This window comes from Mustela nivalis (genome assembly GCF_964662115.1).
Source record: "Mustela nivalis genome assembly, chromosome: 6".
Taxonomy (NCBI): Eukaryota; Metazoa; Chordata; class Mammalia; order Carnivora; family Mustelidae; genus Mustela; species Mustela nivalis.
The window spans coordinates 65,021,902-65,041,654 of NC_139025.1; the positions used below are offsets into that span (position 1 = coordinate 65,021,902).

At 35.2% G+C, this 19,753-nt stretch overlaps 1 protein-coding gene across 10 annotated transcripts in view; it reads right to left on the reverse strand.

The window, feature by feature from the left end:
• The window catches only part of NUBPL (NUBP iron-sulfur cluster assembly factor, mitochondrial), a 205,750-nt gene that overhangs the window by 125,417 nt on the left and 60,580 nt on the right, over positions 1 to 19,753 (reverse strand). For 7 of the 10 annotated variants that reach the window (XR_014313608.1, XR_014313609.1, XM_082737924.1 and 4 more), the window contains one exon: positions 60 to 99. The exons of the other annotated variants lie outside the window; for them this stretch is intronic. Coding sequence is in view for 5 of the 7 variants with exons in the window: in XM_082737924.1 (XP_082594050.1) it covers positions 60 to 99 (40 nt within the window). In the remaining 2 variants the exon portion in view is untranslated. The remainder of the gene's footprint in view (positions 1 to 59; positions 100 to 19,753) is intronic. 10 annotated transcript variants of the gene reach the window in all.

The following is a 19,753-nucleotide window of genomic DNA, read 5'->3' on the forward strand; positions in this document are numbered from 1 at the left end:
TACACATATTAATCAACATTATTCTGAAAAGTAGCATAAAAAAAGTAACATATACTTACCAAGCAATACCATAATTCAAAAGAGGCCTCATTAGATTGCCTGAAATTTAAAAAACAAAAAAACCCTCTCTTTTAGAATATATAAACGTAATGACTTTTTTTTAACAAAAAGTGTCAAATTAACCAAAAAAAGTATCAAATTAAAAATACAAATGGCTACTCATACTGCTGCTCTTTAACTTTCAACTGATTCCACCTAAATCTGCAATAGTTTAAACATTATACCAAGCATACAACCAATACTTCCAATAGATGCACATCTATAAACAGCTGGAATACAATTTTATTAAGAAACAACCCAGCTGGGGTGTTTGGGCAGTTCAGTCAGTTAACTATCTGCCTTTGGCAGGGGGCATGATCCCAGGGTTCTGGATCAAGCCCCGTGTCAAGCTCCCTGTTAAGCAGGAAGCCTGTTTCTCCCCTGTCCCTCCCCCTCATCACTCATGTTCTCTCTATCTCCCTCTCTCTCAAATAAATAAAATCTTTTTAAAAAATAAAGGAAAGAAAAGAAAAAAAGAAACAATCCATGTATAATTTTTAAGTGTCTCTAAAAAATATCCTCAATAAGTAATTTTATCCACCAATTTTATTCATATATAGATATATAAATTACATTCTTAAGTTTATGTAGTATGCATTTGCAAGACAAGTACACAAATATGCACACAGGCATCTAATAAGTTATCCCTATTTCTTTTTTCCTTACTTGAAGAATTTGTAAAGTATAAAAAATTCAAGAGTAGAAAAACTCTACTTTGTATCTCAACATAATAAAAGCAGTATATGAAAAACCCACAGCAAACATCATACTTAACGGTAAAAGACTTAAAGTTTTTCCTCTAAGATCAGGAACAAGACAAGGATGCCCACTTCTGCCACTTTTATGCAACATAATACTGGAAGAGCCAGAGCAATTACACAAGAAAAAGAAATAAACAGCATCCAAATTGGAAAGGAAGAAGTCAAGTTCTCCCTTTTCACAGACGATATGATCTTATATAGAAAACCCTTAAGATTCCACAAAAAACTACTAGAGCTAATAAATGAACTCAGCATAATATCAGGATACAAAATTAACACATAAAAATCCATTGCATTTCTAGACACGAACGATAAATAATCTGAAAACAAAATTATGAAAACTTTCCCATTTATAACAGCATCAAAAAGAATTAAATACTTCAGAACTACCGTCACCACAAAGAATGAAAGACTTGTACATGAAAATCTCAAAACATTGCTGAAAAAATCAAAGAAGACATAAATAAAAGGAAACACGTATCATGTTCATTGACTGGAAGACATAATATTGTCAATATTGTCCAAAGCAATCTGCTGATGCAATGCAACCTTACCAAAATTCCAATGTCATTTTTTGCAGAAATAAAAAATTTCATCCAAAAATTCATATGGAATCTGAAGGGATCCCAAATAAGCAAATCAATCAAGAAAAAAAAGAACAAAGCTGGAGCATTCATACCTCCTGATTTCAAAATTTATTACAAAGCTACATTAAATAAATCAGTGAGATATTGGCATAAAGACCGAAAATAGATCAATGGAAAAGCACAGAGAGTCTAGGGGCATCTGGGTGGCTCAGTGGATTAAGCTGCTGCCTTTGGCTCAGGTCACGATCTAAGGGTCCTGGGATCAAGCCCTGCATTGGGGAGCCTGCTTCCCCCTCTCTCTCTGCCTGACTCTCTGCCTACTTGTGATCTCTCTCTCTGTCAAATAAATAAATAAAATCTTAAAAAAAAAAATAAAAAAGAACAGAGAGCCTAGAAATAAAACCATCATATATACAGTCAAATGGTTTTTTATGGGAAGCCAAGATCATTCAAGGCAGAAAGGACAGTCTTTTCAACAATTGGTGCTGAGGGCGCCTGGGTGGCTCAGTGGTTTAAGCCGCTGCCTTCGGCTCAGGTCATGATCTCAGGGTCCTGGGATCGAGTCCCACATCGGGCTCTCTGCTCAGCAGGGAGCCTGCTTCCCTCTCTCTCTCTCTGCCTGCCTCTCCGTCTACTTGTGATTTCTCTCACAATCTACTTGTGATTTCTCTCTGTCAAATAAATAAATCTTTAAAAAAAAAAAAAAAAAGAAAACAATTGGTGCTGAGAAAACTGGATATCCACATGCAAAAGAATGAAGTTAGACCCTTACACATATAAAAATTAAGTTAAACTGAGAGCTAAAACTGTAAGATTTTTAGAAAAAAAAAACAACAGAGTAAAAGCCTCATATCATTGGATTTAGCAATGTTTCCTTGGGTCTGACATCAAAAGCACAGGCAACAAAAGTAATAGACAAATTGGACTTAATGAAGAAAAATTTTTATTTAAAGATTTTATTTATATATTTATTTGTCAGAAGAAGAGAGAGAGAGAAAGCACAAGCAGGAGAGCAGAAAACAGAGGGAGGAGCCCGATGCAGCACTTGATCCCAGCACTCTGGGATCATGACCCGAGCCAAAGGCAGACATTTAACCAACTGAACCACCAAGGCATCCCTGGACTTAATGAAAATATTTAAATGTTGTGCATCAAAGACAATATCAACAAGTAAAAAAGCAAGGCACAAAATGAGAGAAAACATCTATAAATCATATATCTTACAAGGAATTCATATCCAGAACATATTAAATCTCAAAACTCTACAATGACAATAAAAAACAAAGCCTAATTTGAAAACCAGCAAAGGAAGCGAAGAGACATTTCTTCAAGAAAGATATACAAATGGCCAAAAAGCACATGGAAAAATGTTCAACATCACTGATCATTGGGGAAATGTGTATCAAAATTAAAATAAGATACCATCTCATACCTATTACCATCCCCCCACCAAAAAAAAAAAAAACCCCACAAACAAAAACAGAAAGTAACAAGTATTGGAGAATATGGAGAAATCTGAAGAAGTTTATACACTATCCGTAGGGATTTAAAATAGTATAGCTGCTATGGAAAATAATAGGGTGGTTCCTCAAAAAATTAAAGATAAATTACCACATGATTCAAGAATTCCACTTCTTGGTACATACCCAAAATAGATGAAAGGAGGGTCTCAGGGTCTCAAAGAGGTATTTGTCCACTCATGTTCATGGCAGCATTATTCACAATAATTATTCACATTCCACAATATGGAAGCAACCCAAGTGTCCACTGACAGATGAATGGATAAAGCCAAGTCTCTCTCTCTCTCTCTCTCTCTCTCTCTCTCACACACACACATACACATACACACACACACACACACAGTGGAATATTATTCAGTCTTTAAAAAGAAGGAAATTCTGACATATGCTACAACATGGATGAACTATGAGGACATTATCCTAGGTGACACAAAAAGAGAAAAACTGTATAATTCTCATCGGATGAAGTACTTAAAGTAGTGAAAATCAAACAGACAAAAAGGAGAATGGCTGTTGCCAGGGGCACAAAGAGGTGTGTTACTGTTTGAAGAATATGAAGTTTCAGTTTTACAAGACAAAAAGAGCAATGGAGATGGATGGTGGTAATAGTTGCACAATGTTACTAATGTATTTAATACCACTGAACTATATATTTAAAAAGGTTAAGATGGTAAATTTTATGTTATGTGTATTTTACCAAAATAAAGAAAATATTTTAAACTCTACTTTGTAATCTGAAACAAGTTACACTAATCTCAAGGGAAAAACAATCGACTGATTATGCCCAAATCTAAAAAAGATACACTTTATATAATCAACTAACAAGTATATAAACTATAAAGTAGTTTAGATTACTGTAAAATATAGTTTCTTTTATCAAACTATCTGTGCAGCTACATTCCCATATATAATGGAACATTATTCAGCCATCGAAAAGAAGGAAATCTTGCCATTTGCAACAATGTGGATGGAGCTACAGTATACTACAATAAGCAAAATAAGTCAGTCAGAGAAAGACAAATGCCATTTGATTTCACTCATATGTGAAATTTAAGAAACAAAACAGATGAACATAGGAAAGGGAAGGAAAAATAAACTAAGATGAAAACAGAGAGGGAGGCAAACCATAAGAGACTCTTAACTGTAGGAAACAAACTGAGGATTGCTGGAGGGGAGGTGAGTGGAAGCACTGGGTGTTATATGCAACTGATGAATCACTAAAATTCAACCCCTGAAACTAGTAATATAGTATATGTCACCTAAATTAATTCAAATAAAATATATTTTTAAAAATAGACAAGTTGTACTATAAAATGGTTACTGAAAAGCAATATCCTACAACCCTCTCCCATTTCTTAATTCCCAGAGCCAACAACTCTCAATTGGTTTTTTTAACTCCTTATTTTGAATTAATCTTAGGCTTACAGAAAGTTGCAGAAACAGTACAGAATCCTCATATACCCTTTATCTAGCTTTCCATAATGTTAACATCTTACATAACCATAGTATAATTACCACAATCAGTAAATTGATTATGATTCATTAATCTGTGAACCTTATTTAAAGTTTCAAAGTTTTCAGTTATCTCATAAAATATTATAGGATATAGTTCTTATTCATGAACACAGGCACACTTTTCATGCACTCATCCTCTCAATATAATTATATCACCATTTTTATTAGATAATCACATAAAGGTTATTAACAGCTGAGTAATATAGCATACAATATGATTATTTTTCCTTTGTCTCCCTAAATTGGTGGTAGGGAGATCTTTGTGATGCATTTATGTGTGTCCTTCATTTCCTAGTATTTCCTAGTAATTTGTTCCTAAACTATCTTCCAGTTGTGTATCAAATATATTCATCAAATGCACTAGGCAATAATGTTCCTTATCTTGAAAAACCCTCCGCTGAACTTTTTTTTTTTTTTTAAAGATTTGAGTTATGTATTTGACAGAGATAGAGTGAAAGCACAAGTAGGCGGGGTGGCAGGCAGAGGGAGAGGCAGAAGCAGGCTCTCTACTGAGCAGGAAGCCCGATACGCAGTTCGATTCCAGGACCCCCGGCATCATGACCTGAGCCAAAGGCAGCTGCTTAACCAACTGAGCCACCCTGGTGCCCCTCTGCTGAACTCATTATAGTGTCTTTAGAAAAACAGAAGCTTACTTTTTAAATATATGTTTTATATATTTTTATATTTTTCAATGTGCATGTGCGTGTGTGTGTGTGTGTGTGTGTGTTTTAAAGTAATCTCTATACCCAATGTAGGGTAGAGAGATTTACAACCCCCAAATCAAGAGTCACATGCTCTACTCACTGAGCCAGCCAGGCACCCACACAAGTTTTTATTTTTATGTAATCAAATAAATTAATTTTTTCCTTTATGGTTTATCCTTTTTCTTACTGAAGAAAGCCTTCCCTAATATATTGTCATTGAGATATTCTCCTATATTGTCTTCTAAACCCTTTATAGTTTTACATTTCATATGTAAGTCCTTAAACCATCTGTAATTAATTCTGTGTAGCATGTAAGAATCCATTTTCTTTTCTTTCCAAGTGGATAATAAATTGTCCTACCTTCAATAATCTGCAATGCCAGCTTTGTCATAAGTCAGGTTTCCATATATGTGTAAGTCTGTTTCTGGGCTCTCTTTTCATGCAGTTCCACTAATTTGTCTATTCTCAAGCCAAAACCAAGCAGGGTGCATGCAATACCTTTACATACCATTTAAGTTCTACTCTGTGGCAGAGTAAATCACCTACCTGGTTCTCTCTCTTCAGAAGTGTCTTACCTATTCACAGCCTTTTGCTCATCTTTATAAATTGTATACTCGGTCACTTCCCACAAACGGAAGTTTGAGTAGATTTGTGATATTATTAGAAAAAACTGACGTCTTTATAAAATTCTGTATTCCTATCCATGAATATCTTGTTTTTCTGCTTATATACATCTTTGAAATCTTTCTATAAAGTTTTGGAATTTTTTCCACATAAAATTTGTACACTTTTTGTTATATTTGTCCCTAGGTGCCCTGTATTTTGTAAGCTATTTATACATTTTCTGAAACTGTAATTTCTAACTCATTATTGCTAGCACACAGAAATTTAATTTTCTCATATATTATTCTTATATCTAGCCACCCCGCTAAATTCTCTTATCCATTTTCATAATTTAAAGTTTTTTTTAATTTTTCTATTTTAATAATGATATTTACTACAAATAATTACAGTTTTTTTTTAATTCAATTCCCCATTCATGAATGTTACTGTGTTTGGATTTATTTGCAGATTAGGAGTGCCTGTGCGATGTTAAATAAAAGCTATGATACCAGGACTCCTTGTCTCATTCCTAATTTTAAATGAAATGCTTTAACAGTAAAAAAAAAAAAAAAAACAAAAAACAAACAAACAAAAAAAAAAAACAGTTCACAGTATGATGCTTGCTATGTATTTTTTATAAATCAGGTCAAGTAAAATTCCCTCTTAGTCCTAGTTGAAGAAGATATAAATGCTTATTCAGATTTATAAATGCCTTCCCTGCATCTTTCTGAATTATCATATACTTTTTCTCCTTTAACCTACTAAAATGGTAAATTACATTAACAAACTTTTTTTTTTTTAATGTTGAACCAAACTTGCTTCCCTGGATTAAATCCAATTTAACTACAATATAGTTATTTTATAAATGCTAAATGGCTTGCTAATATTTGCTTAAAAATTTTTACATACATTAATTAGAGAGGCTGGCCTGTAATTTTCCCTTTTCAGAAATTCTTCTATCCTACTAAGGTTTTACTAGCCTCATAAACTAAACTGGGAAGTATTATATACTTCTATATATTTTCTATTCCATGAATTAGTTTGTATATAAGATTGGAATTATTTATTGAATATTGGCTTGCTATGTTCATGGTAAGATTTTTAACTACTGATTCCATTTATTAATGGAATAATATAGATATTCTATTTCTTCCTCAATCTGATTTAGTTATGTGTATTTTTCTAGAGATTTCCCATCTCAACAAAATTTTCAAATGTATTAGCATAAAGTTGTCCAAACATCTTCTCTACTTGAAACCCATGGTTATACCTATCAAGTTCTTTTTTTTATTTTCAATATATTTATAGGTCTTCTCTCCCTTTACTTTTTAATTTTACCTTGCCACGCATTGTCTAACTTATTAGTTTTCAAAAAACCAATTTTTGTTCTCTTGATTCTTTACTGTATCTTTGTTTTCAAGTTCATTAACTTCTGCTCTTAATCACTTCCTTCCTTCTACTTCCTTTGGATTTATTGCATTGTTCTAACTTCTTAAGTTAAACAGCTCATTTATTTTCAGTCTTTCTTCTTTTGTAAATATAAATACTGAAGTCTATCTCTAAATATTATTTTAGCTTTATACCACAAGTTTTCATTTTCATTATTTCTCCTTTCGACCACAGGTTATTTAGAAATTGTTTTTAATTTCCAAATGCATAGATGTTTTTAGTCATTATTTTGCTATAAACTTCTAAAGTAATTGCATGGTAGTTAAGGAATGCAGTCTGAATGATACCAATCTTTGAAATTCACTGAAACTTGCTTCATGGCCTATTCCATAATCAATTTTTGTAAATGTTGTACGTGTGCTTGAAAAAAATATTCTATTTATGGCCATTAGATCAGGCTTGTTTATAGGTAGTTATTCTTTACCTTCAGTAATACTTTTGCTTTAAAGTCTATTTTGTCTGATATTAACATAACTATACTTACTTTCTTTCATATCACCTGATTTATGTTTTTCAATCCTTTAACTCTCCACCTATGTATATTTTTATGTTTTAGGTGATATCTCTTGTAAATAGCTTTAACCTATCTGGGTTTTGGTTTTATTTTTCATTTTCTCTTGACTTACAATATTATGCTTTCACTGGTAAGTTGTGTAATATTTATATCTATATTGTTGATATATTTGTACTTAACATCTACCATTCTACTTTGTACTTTCTTTACCTCACTTTTTTTAGTAGTCTTATTTTTTTAGATTCTTCCCCTCATTACATTTTTCCCTCTTTTAGAATAGAAATCATATACTCCATTTCTACTCATACAATGATTATCTAGTATTTTTTAAAAACATATTTAAAGTATAAAGTTAAGCAATACTTCTATCTTCTTCTTCTTTGATTGTTTCAAATCCAATCACTGTCCCTCCCAAACCAACACATGTGCCACTGTTTTCCTGAATCTTAGTTCTATCTCCACAAATTCTCAGCCATTATCTCCTTAAATGTCACCTCTGTTTGTTTCTCCATTATCTCCTTCTAGAACAAGGATTAGACCTATGTTGGACCTTCTGGTATCCTCCATGTCTCTCAAACTTTTCATTTGTTTTCCAGTTCTTCTCTATGTACTATGTTCTGAGTACTTTCTTTTCATCTATATTCCAGTTAATTTTCTGTTCAGTTGTTCCTAATCTTATCTGCCATTTCTTCCCAGAGACAAGGACAAATCTAACACATATCCCCAATAACCACTAATGCAGGAAAGATTTATTTCATTGGTCATTTAAGGATGACATCCTAAGGGTGCCCAGCTCTTACATGGTGATTCCCCATTGAACTTTCCTCCTGCCTTAGGTGTCAAACTTTGTCTCCATTCCTTCACACACAGTCCTGTAAAATATAGTCCCTAAACCCCCAAGGATTATCAGATAACACCTGGGTAAATGCCAATTCCAGTGCCCACTTACACCAGTTGGGCCACACTGTTATTTCTGAGTTCTGAGTAATTCCCTTCCTTTCCTACTATATCAGACATATACTGAAAAGTCGTTTTTGTTAATATTCCATATAATATTTTAAGGTATGCTATTCCTGGAGAGTCTGCCATATTGCCAGTATTGGAAATGGAAAGCTACTGATTTTTAGTGATCTTATATCCCCTCTGGTATCTTCCAGAACTCTTACTTTTCGAAAAGTTTCCTGATCATTTCCTTTAAATTTTCTATGTGGACAGCCATATTTTGCCTTTCCCTTTCCACTATTAATAACCCCTACTGCTTTCCTTGTTTTAGTGGATTGGCTAAAACCTGCAATCGCAGGGGTGCCTGGGTGGCTCAGTGCGTTAAAGCTTCTGCCTTTGGCTCAGGTCATGATCCCAGGGTCCTGGGATCGGGAGTCCCAAATCGGGCTCTCTGCTCAGCAGGGAGCCTGCTTCCCTCCCCTCTCTCTGCCTATCTCTCTCCCTGTTTGTAATCTCTGTCCTTCAAATAAATAAATAAACAATCTTTATTTTAAAAAAAAAAAACTGCAATAGCAATGGCACTACACTTATTTTTAGTGTAACATGGAAAAGTTTACACCAAAATAAAACAGGAGAATATGGATATCATCTATTCACCTAATCCTCCATTTGAAACAGATAATCTAAGGACTTAGATCTGCTCAAAACATGGCTTTAAGTTCAAATTAAAATTGGAAATTTAAACTATGTGTTAGAAACTGAATGTTGTGTTCCCGTCTAAATTTATATGTTGAAATCCTAACCCTCAATGTGATGGTATTAGTAATTAGGTCAGGAGGGCAGAGCTCTTGTGAATGGGCTTAGATACTCCATGGAGAGTTCTCTTGCCCGGTCTGCCATGAGAGGACAGAGTGAGAAGACAGCTGTTTATGAAGCAGTAAGCAGTTTTCATTTTCATTATTTTGATCTTGAACCTTGACCTTGAATTTTCTAGCCTCCAAAACAGGGAGAAATAAATGTTTGTTGTTTAAGCCACCCAGCCTAGAGTATTTTTGTTATAGCAGCCGGAACAAACTAAGCCACTGGGACAGTCCAAAGCCTTTTCACAAAATTGAAAACCAAAATCTCTAACACCATATGTGAATACTCTTTAATCTACTTTATCAGTATGCCTAATCCCAATTCAGGGAAAATGTGTAATTTAAATATTTCTTGTAGTTTAGTGAATGATAAATTGTAAACTGAAATTAGCAATGTGAGTAGATTCATCATCATGTTAAAATGCATTTCTTCAGAATTTAACAGAGAAAAATGTACACTGAGAGTCCTAAACATGTGCAGCATATACAGTAAAAAGAAGGTTAGAGGCACATTCTTCTTTATCTTTTCCAGCATACCAGTAAGCAAAATCAATAATGCCTAAAAGCATTTTATCTTAGTTAGTAAAATTACCAGAACTGAATGACCACACAAACTGAAACCATACTTTTAAATTAGTAGAGAAATGTTCTGAACAACAACTCATGATTTCAGGTACAAATTAGTTTATTTTCCAAAAAATTTTATGTTTAAAAAATGTGTATAGCAATTCCTACACAAAACCTAATAGAAAAACTAACAAAGTACCAGTGGTTGAAAGTTTACATTGAAACTTTGGAATCCACTGTCCTGTAACAGCTTCACCATTATCTGAAGTCTGTATCTCATGATACAGATCATTATTTCCTATTTCCTCCTATCTTTGTGATAGCTCATACATTGAAGCACAAAAGATTCTTACTGCAAGTCAAACCATTTCGACTGCCATAATGCCATTCACAGAATGAATGACACTATACCACATCCTCCTCACTCTATTACAACAAAGTTCCATCATTGCTAACAGGTGTGAATTTAATTAATGGACTGTGTGTCACTAGTGGATTTCAAACAGGCTTAGGGATCACTTTTATATCATAAATTAATTGTCAAGCTAGAAAAGACATTGTGACCATGTCAAAGAGCTAGGCAAAAAGGAAAAAGGCATAAGAAAGGCTGCTTTAAATCTTTCTATTAAAGTTGAAATTGTTAAATGTTCCAAGGATAACTCTCATCTAGAATCAAATTTTCTTTTTGTAGGGATCCCACTGTTCATGAATCACCTAAATAGTAGACAATCCCACTTAAGTTGGTATTAGCAATAAGCTGAAAAATCTCTGTACCTTCTACTCTGTTCACTGGTTCCAAAAATAAAAGAAGAGTTTTAAATACAGCTGAACACCAAGGTTCAGGAATATATTTCTGAAAAAAAATTGTAAGTTGAAATCACATAACAGAGATATTAAATCCATTTTTTTAATGAGGACAGAGAATATGCACCCTCATTTCATGAATTTTAAAGAATACTTAAACATAACATAGATGCAATAGTTTATAAAAACAAACACATATCCACATATTCATGACAAGACATTCAAAGGGTACAAAAACCTTCAGAAAGTAGGAAAGGACACCCAGTATGAAGTTTACAATTTCACGTTCTCACCATCTACTTTCCTATTTCTTCTTTTCTTTCTAAAACCAAGATCCTTTCTCATGAGAAATCAGATGCAAGAAAGAAGTTGCATCCTATTCTTTCAGGAGAACTTCAAGTGGCTGGATTTGACAAAGTAGTTCCACCAAGTTAGTATCCAGAAAAGGTTTAGAATACCCTACTTGCTTACTGGAAGAAAATGATTTAGAAAAAAGATGAGTAAAGGTAAGAAAATGGAATGGATCAAAAAGCAAATGCCAACCTGGACTACCTAGTATAGTATAATAATACTGTACAAAAATACTGTAGTATAATATGCAGTATAATAATACTGTATCTAGAAGTAGAAAGGAAAGAGATCTAGAAAGGGAGCAGAAAGACTACAAAGAAAAATCTTCAATGTTTTTCCAATTTTACACCTATCACTTTTGATATTAAAATTTCATTTACCAGGGCACCTGGGTGGCTCAATCGATTAAACAACTGACTCTTGGTTTTGGCTCAGGTCATGATATCAGGACTCTGGGATTGAGCCCTGCATTGAGCTCCATGCTCAGTGGGGACTCTGCTTGAGGATTCTCTCCCTCTTCCTCTGCCCCACCCCCACTTGCTCTTTCTAAAATAAATAAATATTTTAAATTTTTTTTATTATGGGGACACCTGGGTGGCTCAATCAGTTAAGCTGCTGCCTTCAGCTCAGGTCATGATCCCAGGGTCCTGGGATCAAGTCCCAAATCAGGCTCCTTGCTCAGCAGGGAACCTGCTTCTTTCTCTGCCTCTGCCTGACTGCCCGCTAGTGCGCGCTCTCTCTCTCTCTCTCTCTGACAAATAAATAAATAAGTAAAATCTTAAAATTTTTCATTATGGATAAAGAAAATGTGGTGTACACACACACTATAGAATACTACTCAGCCATCAAAAAATGAAATCTTCCCATTTGCAACAATATAGATGGAACTAGAGGGTATTATACTAAATGAAATAAAACAATCAGAGAAAGACAATTATCATATGATCTCACTGATATGTGGAATTTAAGAAACAAAAAAGAAGATCATAGGTGAAGAGAGGAAAAAGTAAAACAAGACAAAATCAGAGGGAAGACAAACCATAAGAAACTCTTAATCATAGGAAACAAACTGAGGGTTGCTGGAGGGGAGAAAGGTGGGGGAATGGGGTAACTGGGTGGTGGACATTAAGGAAGGCACATGATGTAATGACATTGAGTATTATATAAGACTGATGAATCATAGACCTGTATCTCTGAAACCAATAGTACATTATATATTAATTGAATTGATTTTTAATTTTTTAAATTTATTTTTTATTTATTTTCAGCATAACAGTATTCGTTATTTTTTTCACCACACCCAGTGCTCCATGCAATCCATGCCCTCTATAATACCCACCACCTGGTACCCCGACCTCCCACCCCCCGCCCCTTCAAAACCCTCAGATTGTTTTTCAGAGTCCATAGTCTCTCATGGTTCACCTCCCCTTCCAATTTCCCCTAACTCCCTCCTCCTCTCTAACTCCCCATGTCCTCCATGCTATTTGTTATGCTCCACAAATAAGTGAAACCATATGATAATTGACTCTCTCTGCTTGACTTATTTCACTCAGCATAATCTCTCCCAGTCCCGTCCACATTGCTACAAAAGTTGGGTATTTGTCCTTTCTGATGGAGGCATAATACTACATAGTGTATATGCACCACATCTTCCTTATCCATTCGTCCGTTTAAGGGCATCTTGGTTCTTTCCACAGTTTGGTGACCATGGCCATTGCTGCTATAAACACTGGGATACAGATGGCCCTTCTTTTCACTCCATCTGTATCTTTGGGGTATACCCAGTAGTGCAATTGCAGGGTCATAGGGAAGCTCTATTTTTAATTTCTTGAGGAATCTCCACACTGGTTTCCAAAGTGGCTGCACCAACTTGCATTGCCACCAACAGTGTAAGAGGGTTCCCCTTTCTCCACATCCCCTCCAACACATGTTGCTTCCTGTCTTGCTAATTTTGGCCATTCTAACTAGTGTAAGGTGGTATCTCAATGTGGTTTTAATCTGAATCTCCCTGATGGCTAGTGATGATGAACATTTTTTCATGTGTCTGATAGCCATTTGTATGTCTTCATTGGAGAAGTGTCTGTTCATATCTTCTGCCCATTTTTTGATATGATTGTCTGTTTTTTAATTTTTTACAAGATTTTATTTATTCATCTGACAGACAGATATCACAAGTAGGCAGAAAGGCAGGGAGAGAGAGGAAGGGAAGCAGGCTCCCTGCCACTCAGAGAGCCCGATGCGGGGCTTGATCCCAGGACCCTGGGATCATGACCTGAGCCGAAAGCAAAGGCTTTAACCCACTGAACCACCCAGGCACCCCTATTAATTGAATTTAAATTAAAAAGTTAGTAAATCCCCTAAAATAAAATAAAATATATTGCATTTATCTTCAACATACTTTCCCTTTTGTACCACCTTGGAGTCTTACTATCTCACCCCAGGCATCCACCCATCTCAAAACTGAAAGCCATCCAGGTATCCCTTTTAAAATCCAACCTCTATCCCCAGGAAAGAAACTGCCCCTTTCTTTTCCAATGCATCCCTTTCTTAATCAAAACTCATTTTCTCATGAGGTTTCCATCAGGAAAAGAACCTGAAACAAGTAAATCACTTTGAAAGCTTAAGCTTTGTAAAAGATACAAGTATTTTTAAATGGAATCTACTCAATAGAATATAAATGGGGAGGGGCACCTGGGTGGCTCAGTCAGTTAAGCCTCTGACTCTTGATTCTGGCTCAGATTATGATCCCAGGGTTGTGAGATCAAGCCCCATGTGGGGTGTGGACCCTGCTTAAGGTACCCTCTCCCTCTGGCCCCTGTCCCTGCTCGCATGCACATGCATGCTTTCTCTCTCTCTCTGTCTCAAAAAAAAAAAAAGGAAAAAGAGAGAATATAAATGGCAGACTATCTATATAAGGGATATTTTAGAGCAATGGTGGTATCTTAGACTCTTGTCTACTATAGGGCTAAAATTCTATTCATTTACTTAATCACTCAGCAAATACTAACTAGAAGCATAGAAAATAAACTTGATATCCTACCTCTGAAAACTTGCTAATTTATATTGTAGATTTAACAGGAACAAATGAAAGGAAAGCTAGAAAAAAACAGGTGAAAATGGAACTTTCGGTAAAGACGATAAATACATGTATGCAAGTATGCTCTAACTTCCACAAACCATATACCACCATTCCACTTTATACCTGCCTTGGCATCATTAAATGATCGCTTACTAATTGCTAACTGATCACATTCCTTCCTGCTGAAACCAGATAGAAACTCAGAATTTTTCCACATTATGTGCCAGGTAACCAGTTAATATTTAAGATGGAAACAATGTGAGATCTTAAAGGGAATAGTCAGGCATCTGGGAAGAAAAAATTTAAAAGATGACAGAATGAACCACTTACATTCACTCTAGAGGAGTAACACAATAAAAGTTACTATTTTTTTTTAAAGATTTTATTTATTTATTTGACAGACAAAGATCACAAGTAGGCAGAGAGGGAGGCAGAGAGGGGAGGAAGCAGGCTCCCTGCTGAGCAGAGAGCCCGATTTGCGGCTCGATCCCAGGACCCTGGGACCATGACCTGAGCTGAAGGCAGAGGCTTTAACCCACTGAGCCACCCAGGCACCCCAAGAGTTACATTTTGTGTCATGCAGCACTGCATGCAGAAGGTAGTTTACAGATACTGTCTTTCAATGAAACCTTACAACAATCCTATGAGGCAAGTGCTTATCTCTATTTTACAGCTAAGAAAAGTGCAAGTCTATCCCCAGCCTCCTCTCTGCTTATCTAAATCCCTTTCTTCCCTGGCAGCCTCCAGACCAGCTCTCCAAAATCATTTCCTCTTCCTATCTTCTCTAGGATCTAACACTTACCAAATGTTATCCTGTATGATTGTTTATTTTTTGTGGCTCCAAACTATCTCCCCCAAAAAATACCATATTCCACTTACTTAGTGTAACTGGTACTCAAAACTTATGTTTATATTATGACCAAAACAATTTTCTGAATAGCTAAATAGTCAAAAGTAAATAGATACTGAAGGAAACCTGAAAACCCTATATTTGGTCATCCAGGCATTTGTAGTGCAGTAAAATATTATTTATTATAAGAAATTAGGGGTCCCTGGATGGCTGAGTCATTAAGCTTCTGCCTTCAGCTCAGGTAGTGATCCCAGGGTCCTGGAATCAAGCCCCACATCATCATAGAAATGAAAAACTATTTTAAGAAGACTACTAAAAAAACTGATCTAACATAACAAAAATGTTATGTAGTAAAAAGACACAGCTGTACAATGTCCACAATAGCCAAACTATGGAAAGAACCTAGATGTCCATCAACAAATGAATGGATCAAGAAGATGTGGTATATATACACAATGGAATACTATGCAGCCATCAAAAGAAATGAAATCTTGCCATTTGCGACAACATGGATGGAACTAGAGCGTATCATGCTTAGTGAAATAAGTCAAGCAGAGAAAGACAACTATCATATGATCTCCCTAATATGAGGAAGTGGTGATGCAACATGGGGGCTTAAGTGGGTAGGAGAAGAATAAATGAAACAAGATGGGATTGGGAGGGAGACAAACCATAAGTGACTCTTAATCTCACAAAACAAACTGAGGGTTGCTGGGGGGAGGGGGTTTGGGAGAAGGGGGTGGGATTATGGACATTGGGGAGGGTATGTGCTTTGGTGAGTGCTGTGAAGTATGTAAACCTGGTGATTCACAGACCTGTACCCCTGGGGATAAAAATATATGTTTATAAAAAATAAAAAATTAAAAAAAAAGACACAGCTGTAGAATATAAATAAATTACAATAAAAACGTAAAAACTATCAAAGATAATACATTTACAAAACTCATGGGCCAACTCCCTTCCATAAATATTTTGTGTATACAATAAAAGCCTTAGTACATTACCCATTTAGTTATACTAGAGGTTTGGTGGCTCATATGAATAGCCCATATATCAGAGTATATACATAAGAAATCAGAGGGAAGAAGGAATAGCAAGTATTGTCACTGATATCTGTGACCCCACAGTAAACTAGACACTGTACAGAAAGGTAATGAAACACTGCAATATCAGATAGTTGTGTGATTCTGGTTATAGGGCTATCATTAAAGTAGTTCTAGAATAGCAAGTGCTTTTAAAAATTTCATTCTACATCATTTAGGATTAAAAGTCATTAATTTATATAATAGCTGTAACCCTAACAAACACTAAATATAAATTACAATTCTATAAAAATGAATTTTATTTTATTCATTTATCCATTTATTTAGTGTTTATTGAAACACTATTCACTTAAGAGAATTCTATCCATTCATTCACTCATTCACTTAGTATATAGTATCAAACACTTCAAAATTTAAAATCATTTAAAATCACAAAGTTAACAGGTCAGATTCTCTAGTATGTTTGATCTCTTAACCAAACAAAACAAAACATTTCAAGCACCTTTAAAAACAAATACACACATAGTGTCACAAGGATTATAAAACTTCTTCCTAAACTTAATATAAAATTATTAATAATAGATCTGTTTCATAACTAAAGGTATCATGTTCACCAAGATATGGTTTAGGGATAGTGATCATCAGTCAGAGAGAGTCAAGAAAGGATCACAGGGGCTCCTAGCAGAGTTCTACCTGGCTAGCATGCTAAATTTCTTCTTACATTACTGGGACTTTCAAGCACATTACTTTTTTGCAATGCAATATATCATGCATTCCTTCCATTGCTTTAAGCAACCTCCTAACACAACATTTAATCACCTGCTTTAAGCCGGTGATGTTCTGTATACTATACTCAGATTCAACTAAACTCTTTTTTTTTTAAGATTTTATTTATTTATTTGACAGAGAGAGAATCACAAGTAGGCAAAGAGGCAGGTGGTCGGGGGATGGGGAATGAGGCCCCCTGCTGAGCAGAGAGCCCGATGTGGGGCTCGATCCCAGGACCCTGAGATCATGACCTGAGCCAAAGGCAGAGGCTTAACCAACTGAACCACCCAGGAGCTCCTCAACTAACCTCTTTACTGACTGATTGGATTCTGCTTTTTTCTCTTATTTTTCTCATCTGACTCATGCCACAATACTATTCTTTTTATTGACAGGAAAGAGGCAACAAAGATATTAGTTTGTAATTTACTGCTGTTGCTCTTACAAAATGATAACCAACAATTAGGTATGATATAAATCATGACTATAAAACATAACCTTGCATGCCCACCATTACTTCCTACTTGACTTTCATGGCTGTCTACTTATACAATCTTACTAACTACTCTAAAAGGTTGAAGGTAATCTTTTCAAAGAGTAATCAGCTATCATAGTAAGGCCAAGAAACAGTCCCTATTTTCAATGGCTAGCAATAAACTAGATAGCAAATAGTAAACATAAACATTACAATAGCCAAACTGCCAAAACTGTGAGAGTTTTTGAAAGTGAGTAAGCCTAAATGAAGTTTCAACGTGTAAATTCAAGTATCTCACAGTAACTGCAGTTTGTCGATTCCTTAGAGCTAAAGGAACTTAAGATGTTGGGGGAAAAAAACCGACGAGTAAGCCTAAATGAAGTTTCAACGTGTAAATTCAAGTATCTCACAGTAACTGCAGTTTGTCGATTCCTTAGAGCTAAAGGAACTTAAGATGTTGGGGGAAAAAAACCGACGGTGGGGACAAAAAAATCACAGACAATCAATAGGGAAATAAAAGATTAAAGGAAACTGATGAATCCAGTTGTTTCCTTTCGTAATTCCATAACTATGGGGGTTGAGTAAGTATACTATAAAGAAGTAAGGAAGTATAAAGAACTGATTCTAGCCCTTTTCTCCTTTATTGCCTTGCTCACCATTTTGTACTGGGTAATTAAAAATGCATTCACTACATCACTTCAGAATACGCCAAGAAATAATATTCAAACATGGGCAACTTTTATTTAAGTGGCATATTGACAAAGTGACCCATGACCAGAAAAATAACTAGAACGGTCATCCTACTCAAAAATGTATTAATAGGAGAAAGAGCTGAAAGCTGGAAACTGCGTACCTGAGAAAAAACCTGAGGCTGCAATCATGGTGTACAAATATCTCACATGTTATCAAAAGAAAATAGATTAGGTGGTTCTCATAAGGACAGAACTAGTGAAAGCACGTCAAAGTTATAAGGCGGCAGATTTTTGTTCAAAACAATAACATTAAATAGACCTGTCATAAACTAGCAAAATCTCCCTCACTGGAGGTGTTTAGACAGGAGCCAGATCACCACCTATCATACTTTTGTGGATTCCATAATTTTATAATACCACAAACTGAGAGTTTCACATCAGCTAAAGGTACAGAGCAGCAGCCATTTTAATTCATATTCCTAATTTGTTGATAATTAAATGTTCTCAGTCTCTGTTCATAATAAGGAATGCCAACAAATTAATTAATTAATTAATAAGAATTAAATAAATAAATAATAAAAATTAAAAAATAATAATAAGGAATGCCTCATTTCCACCAAGGTTCTTCTTAATGACTAAGAGACTGAATTAATTACCTATCTATGTCTATTAATAAGTTCAAAGTAGAAGAGGCATGTAACATACAGCTGACATAGAAATACAGCTTACATATAAATCATTGCCACTATTGTTTTAGAGTTGAATAAACCACTTCGATATACATCAATATTTTATTCTCTTTCCCTCTGGTAGTCTTTTCGTCTGATAATTTTCTTATACACAAATACATTGTGGGCTACAGAGTATCTAGATTCTAGCCTACTACTCTGGGCAAACTTTGTTTTTTGTATCACCCTCCTTATCTGTAACACAAATTTGCACATGAATTTAATGGAATCTAGAAAATATAACATTATTCCTTCCTCCCTCATCAATTCTTCAGTACATACACAGAATACTACTAGGAGTAACTATATGCATACAAAAAGGCAAGCAGATGACAATTTATAAGATGGATGTTTCTCTCATTTCAAATCCTAGGATTGAGTCTTGAAACACCTTTGTTTTTGTTTTTGTTTTTTTTAAGATTTTATATATTTATTTGACAGACAAATCACAAGTAGGCAGAAAGGCAGGCAGAGAGAGAGAGAAGAGGAAGCAGGTTTCCTGCTGATCAGAGAGCCCTATGCGGGGCTCGATTCCAGGGTCCTGGGATCATGACCGAGCTGAAGGCAGAGAGCACCCTGAAACCCCTCTGTTTCTGAAGGAAAGGGCCAGGCAACTACTATAACCCTGTCTTTGTTGATTATCTGTCACTCACCCTTCCAGTTCACCTTGTCCTCAGACCTGGGGAGACTCCTGTATAGACTGCATCAAAAGCAGAGCAGAAAGAGGAAGGAGAGGGAGGTCAGGGTATTTCATTTCCTTGTTTTTCTCTCAGTGGGGTGGTCTTGGGCTGGCTGGGTCCCTCCACTGAGTGTCAATCACTGATTCTCCCAAGGCAGACATCTCT